Here is a 12,986-nt window from a genome sequence, read left to right on the forward strand (position 1 = left end):
CCTCTTTCTAATTGCTTGGTGTCCATGCCCGTCAGCCTCCCGAAATTCCTGATGCTGGGCACTGTCATTGCTTCCCTTTGGGGACCAAAAGGAGGTAAACTATATTCTGCATTTTCATTCTCCTATCTAGGCCATTTTGGCATCCACTGCTCTGACAGCTCTCCAGTCAACCCGCTGGGAATGCTACCTGTCCCTGAACATGTGTGGCCAGAGCCAGTAGGAACTCTTATAGAGGGAATGATGCCCATAGTGGCAGAGGTAACAGATTTGTAGGCAATTACCCAGTGCCCAGGTGCCCTCCAAGCTTTGGCCACTCAATGCAGGCAATGCTGCCTTGGAGTCGTCCTCACCTGGCTGACCCTGGTAATTGCCCTACAAAGAAATTTCCACAAAGGGAGTAGGTGGACAGGTAATATTGTGGCCACACAGGCCATCCTCAGATGTGGGGTCTGCTAGCATGGCCGGTACTCCTGGTTTGGAGAGAGGACATGAGAGTTGGGGGTGGGAATGGGGCAGTTTGGGTTATTTGCATCCCAAAGACGTTAGTTCCCCTTTCCATAGTCCTTGTGAGATTCCATCACTACTTAATGCAGTGATTTTGTACCTTTAACATGCTTGTCCTTTATAGGCATTAACATTACTATAAATTCACACAAATTAGAGTGAGTGTAATGGTGGCCTTGGTCTGTGCCAGGCACAATTCTAACATTATAGGAACTCACTTGAGTGCTATAATCATCTTCATCCCCAACTTACAGATGAGGAAATCGAATCTTAGAGCAAGCATTTAAAGAATATAGCAGAGAATGGATGGACCTGCAGAGCATTATGCTAAGTGAAATAAGCCAGTCAGAGAAAGACAAGTACCCTATGATTTCATGCAGATGTGGAATTTAAGGAACAAACGGAACTATCAAGCAAAATAAAGACAGACTCCTAGATAGAGAGCAGGCAAACAGCTCTGTTGGAGGTGGGGAGTGGGGGTTGCAGGGATTGAGCAAAAAAGAGAGAAAGGACTTGTAGACAAAAACAACAGGTTTTTTTTGCGGGGGGTGGAATTGGAAGAGGGGATGAATGGTGATGGGGAATCTATACATATAAAGAGGTAATATGCAAATTAGCCGGGACACCATAACACGTCATGACCGGACCATTAGCATATCATCTCTTTATTAGCTCCTATCATCAGGAGGCTGTCTGCGAGCGCCTCAGATGTTGCTCTGGAGATGGGGCGGAAGTGGGGAGGCAGGAGTGGGGAAGCAGGGAGGCAGGAGAAGGCGGGACCAGCCTGAGGCAACTCAAGGGTGGACGGCGCCACGCGAATTTGCGGGCTGGGCTCCTAGTATAAAATAAAATAAAATAAAATGAAATAAAATAAAATAAAAGTATGTGCAGAGCTGGAATATGAACCCAAGTAGCTTGAAAATGGAGCCCCACATGCTCAACTGCCCACCTTGTCCCTTGTCATCTGGCCTGAAAGATTAGCTTCAATCTGGATTCAACATGAGGCAATCAATTCCAGACTTAGTCAATTACAGAGGTATTAAATAAATGAAAAACTCAGGCAGTATTATAAAAGCAAGGAAAATGTAACTGCAGTATCTCTTAGGCCAGCAGGATTAGAAAGATGATTCACACCATGAAATGTAAGCTATGGAAATGGCATTACCCAATTATTGAGTCTACATCCCATCTAATGCCATCAGTGCATGGAAAAGTCACTGGAGGATTAGAGTGGTTCCTTCTGTCAAATCTCTGCTTAAAAAGGTGACAACTGCAACAACATAAGTCACACTTTCTCCAAATCAACAAATCATCTGGAAGTCCCTTGTAGCAAATTTGCATGAAGCAACTGGGCTTTGGTTGTCTCTCTGTGGCTGGTATGAGCAGTTCCCATTTGGGGATCTACTCTGCTGACAATCTTTGGCCTCCTTCTCTGAAACCTTCTCAGGTTTCTGCTGCACTCCACCTCCTAAGGCTTGTTCAACCCTCACACCTACCCAGATGAGCCCCTGTCCATGCAGCCCCCTCACCTTGCTCTGTGCCCTTCCCCCCAGTGACTAGTGCTAACAGAGCTGGCTGGGGAGCACTGTCTGTCATCCAACCTGCCAGCTGCTCCTTTCTGTCAGTCCGCACACCTGAGTCAAGCTCCCTCTGTGTCAGGCTCTGTGCTGGGGATGAGCGCACAGAAAGGGGGCTGATATCCTCAGCCTCAAGAAGCTCACAGGGCAGGGGCGTGGAGAATAGGAGCTGGCAGGTAAAGAGATTCTCATTAATGGCGAGCTGCACATGCCAGTGCTCCTTCCGTGGGACCATCCTGGAAGCTTTCTTGCTCAGATGTGCCAGTAACTTGCCAGGGTTTTAGCACTGCAGTCACCAGTCTGAAAAACCCCATGGTCTCAGGCCAACCAAGCTTGTTGGACCCCTACACCCAATTTTATCCCTTTTCCTGGTTCCTGATATCTTGTCTAAATTCCTGTCTATCGTCCCCCACATGCTGTGAACCCCCGAAGGCAGGGATTCATGAGATGATGTCTGTGTTCCTAGGCAAGCTCAGGGTCAGGCAGACAGGATGGAAATGAGTGGTCATGGGCAGGGAAGCATGGAGAAGTTCTGTCCTGTGAGCCTGGAGCAGGGAGATTCAGAAAGGAGCAGCCATTGTCTTCAAAGGGCTGGCTGGCATAATAGTTTGTAGACCTACCTAAGGAAGGAGGATCTGACAGACTGAACACCAGCACATGGGATGAGGAGCCACGATCTGAGGGGTAATCTGGGTTTTGTCCCCATGGCCATGTGCTTCTCACAACAAGCCTTTGTCCTATAGACTTGCTGACCATGACCTCGCTCAGAGAGCCTCTGCCCTCCTTGCCCTCCCTCTCCCCTGTCCCGTTCCCATTTACCTCCTGGTTGTGCCCGAACAGCCAGTGTGAAGGAGGGGACGGGAATTCCTGGACAGCTTTGAGCAGCCACTGCCTGAGCAGGTAGAGCTGGGCTGCCTTGAGCAGCAGCAGAACCAGAAGCAGCAGGGAGGCCACGTGCAGGAGCCCAGAGATACTGCCCAGGAGTCTTGTGGGGCTCAGCACAGAGACACTCATGGTGCAGTGCGTCTGGACCTCTGACTGTCTCTGACCACCTCAGGCCAGTCTGGAAGTTTTGCCCCACCCACCTGTGGGGAGGGTGAAGGGTGAGGGCAGAGCTTAGAGCTGAGCCACCAGAGTTGATTAACTGTGGAGGAGCTATCCTGGGACCAGGAAGAAAAGCTTTTTTAGTTGACAGTGACAATGGTTGTGTACATTTCAACTTCCACTTATCAGTTTCCTAACAAACACTTAATGAGCACCTGTTATGTGTCAGCCAGTATGCTAGGTGCCAGGACACAGCTGCGAGCAAAACAGACATGAACCCCGATTTCCAGAAATCTCAGTCTAGTTCATCAAATGTTCAGTAGGTGTGGTTACGATATTTCATTAACATTTCCAGAGTTAAAAGCTCGTTACACAGGTAAAATGGCCAACGGAAAACAGCCATTGACACCTTGAGTTGGTGTTAGAAATCTTCTCTCTTGTCTCCAAAATTGCTTGCCTACCTGCCTCTGAAGTTTTCCCCAGGGCTTGTCTCTGTCCCCTATTTAGTTGTGACCCAAGGGGAATGTGCTGTGGATAGAGTACTGACCTTAGAGTCAGGAGGTTCAGCCCCATGTCTGGCCCACCTCATATGAAGTCAGCAACTGATGCTCTCTTAGCCTCAGTTTCTCCTTTTGTAGGTGGGATAGTAATCTTTTTCCTAAGAACGGCATAGGAATGCTCATTCATTCATTTATTCATTCACTTACTCAGCAAATGTTTCTTGAGTGTGCAATCTAGTAGGTAAAGTAAAAAAAAACAACAACATTAAAATAAACTATGATAGGGCCTTTGCTGGAGGAATGAATAGTGAGCTGAGTCCATCCAGGAAAGGAGAAAACTAAGCCAAGAGAATTGGGTCTTAAAGGATGAATACAAGTTCATCAGGAAGAGAGTGCTAGATAGAGGGATGAGCACTGAGAAATCATGGAGATCTTATATAAAAGAGTAAGGGATAGGGGCAAGTTAATCTCTTACCCTCAGTGTTTTCATGATTCTCTCCCCCAATATCAAATCCAAGGCCCATCATTCAGGTAGTAAAACACAATATATTTCAGGAAAATTCCTTGGCAGGCAGCCTTCCAAGGGGCTCCATTTCCTCCCAACCTGTTCCTTCATCCATCTAAACTCTACTCCCAACAACCTCCTCCATTGCCCTACCATGTGACAAGTGATCATCACACAACCAGAGTTCTTTTCTTTCTCCCCTAAATCCTGGGCTGCTGTCCAAACCCAAGGGCCTGCGCATGTAACCTTTTACACCCATTCCTCCCAACTTTCCCCCAGTTCTTTGGTTATTTTCCATCCCTCTGGCTCCAACCCCAGGGACTCTTGGACCCTGACTCTCCCTTAATTGGCTCAGCACCAGCTTTTCACCATCAGCATGAGGGGCAGTAGTGGAGGACTTTGGAGTCAGAAAGCCTGGGTTTGAATTTTGATTTTAACTCTTTCTTTCTCTCCCTGAGAAAGTTTCTCTTATATATTTAGGCTTATAATGCTTGGTGATAGCTAACATTTAGTGAGCACATACTATGTTTTAGACACGGAGCAAAGTATTTATGTTTTCTCCCACAACAACCCTACAAAACAGACTTTAAAAATAATCCCACAACTCTAGGTGAGAAAACTACGGCACAGAGAGGTTATCTGCCTGCCCAAGGTCGCTCAGTTGGTAAGGGGTAGAGCCAGGATTCAAACCCAGGCTGTCTGGCCTCAGAGATTTGCATTAATGTAAAGAGATTTCAGTCCATACATGGCACCTCCCAAACTTCCCAGGAGGCATGTCATGTTTGCTCTGTTTTATCCTGTGTTTCCAAGTAGCGGATGAGTGTTTCAGCACCTCCACATATTGGCGTAAATGCAAGCCTTACTATCCAGGGCAGCTTTTGTGAGAAAGTGTTGGACAAACCATGTGCCCAGATGTAATAGTCATTGAAATAGTATTTATGGAGAATTTTTTTTGACACGAACAGCATTTAATCTCTGATATTTCAGAAGACACTTTAGGATGTGAAGGTCCGGTGAGGTGCTGTGTGGATGCATACAAGTACTGTGTGAGGGGAGGCAGCATGCAGCCTGGACTGGGATCAGGAGCCCAGCTCTGGCCCCGGCTTGGCTATTAAGTGGCATTGACTATGGATGGGTCATTTCCCTTCTCCAACAGGGTTGAGTTTGAGCATCTCTAAGGCCCCTCCCAGCTCTGATATTCTATGCATAACTGGCAGAGAATGTGTTGTGTTGATTTTCCGTAGGTACTGAGGAAGGTAAAAACTACTTGCAATGGCGTGGGCAAGGCCTGAGACGGTTCTACTGTAAGTACCGAAGCCTCTGGTCTCGGGTTCCCATCTCAGTGTTGGCCCAGCCTGGGGTCAGTCACGAGCAGACTGAGATAGGAGCAGAAATCACAGAATCAGGGACCACCGCACAATTTTTTAGTGAATTTATCAAGTCCACAGCCAAGGACCCTCCCCAGCGGAGGTGTGCGCTTTGGCTACTTAACCTGCCTTCTCAGACCAACAAGAGCTCTGCTGCTCTCAATCAACCGAGAGTTTTTAGTTGCAGGAACGTGTCCTATCCTTGGGACGGGGATGGTGAGAAGGTAGCAGGTGAAGAGATGACAGACCAACTCCTCTTGGCTCCTGTCCAGCAGGCCAGAACAGAGAGAGGGATCGAGTGAAGTATGAGCCCGTCTCCATCTATCGCAGGAATTCTGGAAGACCCACATTTCAGGTGACGCTGCATGTGTGGCACTGGCACATCCATGGTCTCCTTTAACTTTTTTTTAATCAGGCTTGGTCACCCCTCTCCACTCAGTTCTGGTTGGGCCGAACTCTACCCAATGTACAAAAATCTCCAACATGAGCAGAATTCTCAATGACTCCTTGTGTCTTATAAATAGTTTCAGTGATATGTACAGCCTAACACTCTCTCTCTCTCTCTCTCTCTCTCTCTCTCTCTCTCTCTCAATCATATTCAGGATGATCATCAGGTACTCATTGGCACAACCACCCTGAATCTGAGCATAGGCTTGGACTCCAATCTCTCCCTCCTCTTCACTTCGGAGAGCAGAGCACCGGAAAGAAGCCTACCCCTGCCCAGCCCCTGAGCAGTGAGGTGGACAAGGCTCCTAGGTGGAGCCCTGAGTGTCGTCTTGTATGACAGGAGGCAGGGACGAGGTTGTGCGGGCAGTGCTGGTGGCCAGGGCCTACTTTACTCCTTCCACAGTCCCAGCTTCTTCAGAGCCTCCCTTCTGTGCTCATCAGGGATGCCTTTGGGGGAAATCTTGACACTGACACAAGTGGGTTGAGGCAGCTTGTCTCGGCTCTGTCCTTGGTAAGACAGGCGCTTGGAGCTCTGCTCGTGGTCAGCCAGCATGCTCACCTGAATCCCTGCAAAGTCCTTCCCAGTGCCCAAGGAGGCGGGGCGGGGCCGGGAATTACGCAAGACATTGGGTGAGAGTTTGTTCAAGAAGGAGTCTTTTCCCAGAGAGGTGCTGGCCTTGGAGCTGGGGTCTTTCTCAGCTGAGAGGTAGCTGCTCAGCCCCACACCTGACTGCTCCAGAGTGTTGGACTTGAAGTTCATCTGCCTCAGCCCAGGGACGCTGCTCTCCTGCAGTGTCAGGGGATTACTTACCCCTGGGGCCCTAGGGATGGGGATTGGCATAGACTTGGCAGCTGGAACCTTCCCTGGAGTGGGTTCCTGGGCAGGAATGAAAACCTTGCCTGGAGTCGATCCCTGAGCTAGAGCTGGAGCCAGGGCTTTCATTGGAGAAGGCCCCCGGGTTGGAGCAGGAGCCAATGCCTTCCCTGCTGAGACCTGAGGTGCAGGCTGAGCTAGGGCAGGAGCTGATGCTGGGGCTGGGGCAGGGGCCTGAGCGCCAGTCCCCTTGAGTCTGATGGAGCTGGGGGACTTACTTAAGTGGGGGCTGGGCTTCTCTTGGTCCAGGGGTAGCCCCAGCTTCTCCAGAGCCTCCTTGCGTGCTTTCCTCTGCTCCTGCAGTGAAGAGGAGAGCAGGCCGGAATCGCTGGGGGCAGCCTCAGGGTGGCAGGACAGCCAGGGCTGGGGGTCGCTGTGGAAACGGCTTTGGCTGCTCTTGAGAACAATATTAGCGGGCAGCTTCCGGGACTTAGGCCCTGTGAGGGGAGCCACTTGGGCATTTGGATCCCGCCCTGGTGGGACGGAAGCATCTGCAGCTCTGGCGTTCTGAGACGACATGGCAGGAAGAGGCCGAAGCTGTCCTGGTGCCCCCGTAGAGCCTTTCTCATTGGCTTTTTGGGACATGGCCTCTGAAGAAGTCTCCTTTCTCTTCTGGGGGCTGAGTGACGTGAGGAGCTAAGGCGCAGGGGTCCTCTCCCCTGGCCCTGTAGGCAGGCTGTCTTCCCCACGCTGCTCGGGCTGGGCTTCCTGGAAAGCCTCTGGTGGGGGGATGAGCGCTGTGTCCAAATCAAGGACGGCCTCCTGGAGCCCGGCCGGAGCCTGGCTGGGCTCCCTGCTCTGGCTGAGCTGCTCTTCCCTGGGGTCTGGGATGACCCTGTTGGGTTCCCCTGGCAGGTGGCTACTCGTCTGGGGGGTGCTTTTCCTGAGGTTCTGGTTCCTACTGATGTGGATATTGCGGGGGAGGCTGTAGGAGCCAGATCTGAAGCCCAGGCCTTGGGGTTCAGGCAGAGGAGGGAAACTGGACTGGGTTGCTCTCCTTGGCTCTGGTCTTTGCTGAGCAACGGTGTCCTCTGGATGTCCCTGGGGAGCAGGCTGGAGTAGGGGCAGTGCTCGGGGACTTTGGGGAGTTGTGTCTTGCTCAAACTCCTCAGTGGACAGTCCGCTGTCAGCCTCAGTGTCCAATGAGCCAGTGGTCTCCTCCAGGAAGAGCAAACACTCCTTCTCTTCAGTGGACAGGAAGTCATAGCTGTCAGTAGATCCGGAGCGGGTGGAGGTGGTGCTCGTCATGCTGTCCCAGCTGCCGAGGCGGGTCACAGGTTCTGAGCCAGGCCCCTCTGGCCACAGCTCCCTCTCAGGCATTGCCAGAAGCAAGGTGCAAGGACGGCGAAAGGGGCTCCCAGAGGGGAAGCGGAGAGAATCGAAGAATGTCCCAAGCTGGGCCTTTACTGGGTGGGGGGCTGAAGAGAGGAAAAAAATACCCTTATATTTCAAAGGGTGGAGACGCGGACAGAGCCTGCTTCCCCTGCCTCCCGCTGTTTTCTTCTTTTGACCGAGAATGTTTAATGATATAGAAAAGCTTGTAACAAAGTGATCAAAGCAGAATGTACAACTGTCTGTGGAGTATGAGCTTAACTCAGAAAGTTGTGCTTGCCTTGGACAATACTTACTAACTAGTAAATATCTTTTTTCGACAACCACTTCAAAAATACAACTAAAAGACAAAATGAACATCATCTAGAACCACAGGAAGGCTGGCTGAGTGGAAATTCTACAACTAGAAGGAAAGAGAAAAGCACACTGAGACTCAGAGGAGGTGCGGAAGTAAAGTGCAGAGGTACGGAGGTGGTCGCGGAAAGGGCTGGCAACTGAGGATGCAGTTGTCTTTTTCAATCGGGAGGGAGTCTCAAGCTCCCAACTGCTCTGAACTCCAGTTCTGGGCGAGTCTCTGGGGACCCAGACTCATACAGGGAGAAACTGAACTGTCTGGCATTGGGTGGAACTCAAGGGCGGCTTTAAGGTTTTTCAAAAACTCAGAGGTGCTTGCAGCGATTACCAAGGGACACTGAGACCTGGGGCCTCTTAGGGAGGGCTGAGGATCAAACATAGCTGTTTGCTCTGCCCTGTTGATTCCCTGAGACCCTGCCACACCCAAGCTGTGAGCAGAGGCTTTTGAATATGAATGGCCTGGCCCTTTGCAATCTAAAATTACCTAACAAACTGCAGCTGGGTCAGAGAGACCCAGAACATCCAAAAGAAGGCCCAAGGCCCCACAGCAGCTTGCATTGCTTCACAGCTGGGCCTCATCTGGGCACCTCCAAACCCCAAACAAAGAAGAGGAATCTGCAAATCTCTCCATAGCTCCTGCTGGGTAACCTCAGGCAGAGGCTAAATTAGCACCTCCTTAGAAATTCAAGAGCCAGTGTACCCAGTGGTCAGAGTGGGACCATCCAGATTACAACTCCTCAGATCCATAAGGGACACACTCAGGTGGCAGACTCAGTGAGCACCAAAACTCCACTGAAGCAACTCTTGCCCCCATAAGGGTGTCTCCAACACAGAAGTTCTCCCACTGTAGACACAGCTGATTCTCACAGCCAATTGGCCTGGAGGTCAATTCCTCCCAGTGATACCTACAACAATCAAGGCTTAACTACAACAAGACTGTGCACAAAGCCCACAAAGGAGTGCACCAAGAGTGTCCACCTCAGGTAATTGAGGAGGCTGAGCCAATGGCCCTATAGGACACCTAGCACAGAAAGCTACTCTATCACACAGGGAAGCAGCCAAAATGCAGAGACAAACAGGTCACAAATGACAGAAATGGAGGAAAGCAAACTACTGGATATAGAGTTCAAAACCATGGTTATAAGGTTTTTCAAGAATTTTCTAGAAACCGCCGATAAATTTAGTGAGACCCTCAAGGATATGAAAAAGGACCAACTAGAAATTAAGCATACACTGACTGAAACAAAGAATATTATACAGAGATCCAACAGCAGACAAGAGGATCCCAAGAATCAAGTCAAAGATTTGAAATACGAAGAAGCAAAAAACACCCAGCCAGAAAAACAAAAAGAAAAAAGAATCCAAAAATATGAAGATAGTGTAAGGAGCCTCTGGGACAGCTTCAAGCGTACCAACATCCAAATTATGGGGGTGCCAGAAGAAGAGAGAGAGCAAGGTATTGAAAACCTATTTGAAGAAATAATGACAGAAAACTTCCCCTACCTGGTGAAAGAAATAGACTTACAAGTCCAGGAAGTGCAGAGAACCCCAAACAAAAGGAATCCAAAGAGGACCACACCAAGACACATCATAATTAAAATGTCAAGAGCAAAAGACAAAGAGAGAATGTTAAAAGCAGCAAGAGAAAGACAGTCAGTTACCTACAAGGGAGTACCCAAATGACTGTCAGCTGACTTCTCAACAGAAACTATGCAGGCCAGAAGGGAGTGGCAAGACATATTCTTTTTTTTTTAATTAAATCTTTATTGTTCAGATTACATTTGTTCCTCTTTTTTCCCCCCCATAACTCCCCTCCTCCCAGTTCCCGCCCCACCCTCTGCCCTCACTCCCCACCCACTGTCCTCATCCATAGGTGCACGATTTTTGTCCAGTCTCTTCCCGCATCTCCCACTCCCCTTTCCCCCCCAAGAATAGTCAGTCCATTCCCTTTCTATATCCCTGATTCATTATAATCACCAGTTCATTCTGTACATCAGATTATTTATTCACTTGATTCTTAGATTCACTTGTTGATAGATGCATGTTTGTTGTTCATAATTTGTATCTTTACCTTTTTCTTCTTCCTCTTCTTAAAGGATACCTTTCAGCATTTCGTATAATATTGGTTTAGTGGTGATGAAGTCCTTTAGCTTTTCCTCATCTGTGAAGCTCTTTATCTGACCTTCAATTCTGAATGATAGCTTTGCTGGATAAAGTAATCTTGGTTGTAGGTTCTTGCTATTCATCACTTTGAATATTTCTTGCCATTTCCTTCTGGCCTGCAAAGTTTCTGTTGAGAAATCAGCTGACAGTCGTATGGGTATTCCCTTGTAGGTAATTGAGTCTCTTTCTCTTGCTGCTTTTAAGATTCTCTCTTTGTCTTTTGCTCTTGGCATTTTAATTATGATGTGTCTTGGTGTGGTCCTCTTTGGATTCCTTTTGTTTGGGGTTCTCTGCGCTTCTTGGACCTGTAAAGTCCATTTCTTTCACCAGGTGGGGGAAGTTTTCTGCCATTATTTCTTCAAATAGGTTTTCAATATCTTGCTGTCTCTCATCTTCTGGCACCCCCATAATTTGGATGTTTGTACGCTTGAAGCTGTCCCAGAGGCTCCTTACACTATCTTCGTATTTTCGGATTCTTTTTTCATTTTGCTTTTCTGGTTGGGTGTTTTTTGCTTCTTCGCATTTCAAATCTTTGACTTGATTCTTGCGCTCCTCTGGTCTGCTATTGGGTGTCTGTATAATATTCTTTATTTCAGTCAGTGTATGCTTAATTTCTAGTTGGTTCTTTATCACAGCATCGAGGGTCTCATTAGATTTCGTGAGGCTCTCATCAAGTTTATTGGCAGCTTCTAGCACATTATTGCAAGCCCTCAAAATTGCGTTTTTTAGCTCTATATCCTCCATTTCTGTCATGTTTTTTTGTCTCCGCATTTTTTATGCTTTCTTGGTGCACCCCTTTGTGGTCTTTGTGTGCAGTCTTGTTGTAGTTAAGCCTTGATTGTTGTAGTTAATATTAGAGGGATTTGACCACCAGGCCGACTGGCTGTGAGAATCACCTGTATTTGCAGTGGGAAAACTTCTGTCCTCTGGAGAGGTGCTAATCTAGCCTTTGCCTGAGGCTATCCGGCAAATGGCTCTGCACAGGGCTTGGGCGGGGCGGGTCGCACAGGATCAACAGGGCAGGCGGAGGGAGCAGTTATGGCTGCTCTCAGTCCCATTCCCAGAGGCTCTGCTTCTCAGAACCCCAGCAACCACTGCAAACCTCGGAGAGAAAGCTGCCCTCATGTTCCAACTGATGCCAGACAATCCCGCCTCTCCCGTTTGAGTCTGAGTCCCTAGAGACTCGCCCGGATCTGGAGCTCAGAGTCTGAGACTCCCTCCTGATTGAAAACGACAACTGCGCCCTTAGCCACCAGCCCGCTTTGTGCGCGCACCTTCGCACCTTTGTATTTTCCACACTGCGCCTCCTCTGAGCCTCGGTATGCTGTTCTCTTTCCTTCTAGTTGAAGAGTCTCTCCTCAGCCAGCCTTCCTGTGGTTCTGGGTGATGTCCGTTCCGTCTTTTAGTTGTATTTTTGAAGTGGTTGTTTGCGGCAGCAATCTCCGGTGTTTACCTATGCCGCCATCTTGGTCTCTTCCAAGACATATTCAAAGTGACGAATAGCAAGAACCTACAACCAAGATTACTTTACCCAGCAAAACTATCATTCAGAATTGAAGGTCAGATAAAAAGCTTCACAGATAAGAAAAAGGTAAAGGAGTTCATCACCACCAAACCAGTATTATATGAAATGCTGAAAGGTATCCTTTAAGAAGAGGAAGAAGAAGAAAAAGGTAAAGATACAAATTATGAACAACAAATATGCATCTATCAACAAGTGAATCTAAAAATGAAGTGAATAAATATTCTGATGAACAGAATAAACTGGTGAATATAATAGAATCAGGGGCATAGAAAGGGAGTGGACTGACAATTCTCGGGGGAAAAGGAGTGTGGGGGGTGCAGGAAGAGACTGGAAAAAAATCGTAAACCTATGGATGAGGACAGTGCGGGGGGGGGCGGTAAGGGCAGAGGGGTGGGTGGGAACCAGGTGGAGGGGAGCTATGGGGGGAAAAACGAGGAACAACTGTAATAATCTGAACAATAAAGATTTAATTTAAATATATATATTTAAATATATATTTATATTTAAATATATATATCTTTTTCCTTCATCTGATATCTAGACACTCCAAACAAGGTCTCCATGAATGTGGTAACTAGGCATTCTATGTCTTTTTGCTGCTCATAGCCTGGAACAGAAGACTGTGCCTGCTGCTGATGCCCGATAAATACTGACTTAATAAAGAAAGGAAGGAGGGAACAAGGAAAATCTTGGACTGGTTAGGCCACCATCTTAAACAGACTAGATTCAGTTTGGGGTGCCATGTTGTAAAAGGACATTAATATTTTTATTCCTAAATGTTTTCTGTTTCAGCT

General features: G+C 48.2%; 2 protein-coding genes across 2 annotated transcripts in view; both read right to left on the reverse strand.

Moving 5' to 3' along the window:
- Window positions 1-3,224, reverse strand: part of LOC102442952 (cytochrome P450 4A11-like) — a 15,239-nt gene extending 12,015 nt beyond the window's left edge. Inside the window, exon 1 of the mRNA XM_014454543.2 lies at window positions 2,901-3,224. Within this exon, the coding sequence (XP_014310029.1) occupies window positions 2,901-3,095 (195 nt within the window). The 5' untranslated portion in view covers window positions 3,096-3,224. The remainder of the gene's footprint in view (window positions 1-2,900) is intronic.
- Window positions 3,225-5,076: 1,852 nt separating this feature from the next.
- Window positions 5,077-8,311, reverse strand: LOC102443280 (specifically androgen-regulated gene protein-like). The gene is given in 1 exon segment (XM_014454541.2): window positions 5,077-8,311. A coding segment is annotated over 1 exon segment (1,806 nt). The 5' UTR covers window positions 8,139-8,311; the 3' UTR covers window positions 5,077-6,332.
- Window positions 8,312-12,986: the final 4,675 nt, after the last annotated feature.

This window comes from Myotis lucifugus, unplaced genomic scaffold (genome assembly GCF_000147115.1).
Source record: "Myotis lucifugus unplaced genomic scaffold, Myoluc2.0 scaffold_37, whole genome shotgun sequence".
In the NCBI taxonomy this organism is placed as follows: Eukaryota; Metazoa; Chordata; class Mammalia; order Chiroptera; family Vespertilionidae; genus Myotis; species Myotis lucifugus.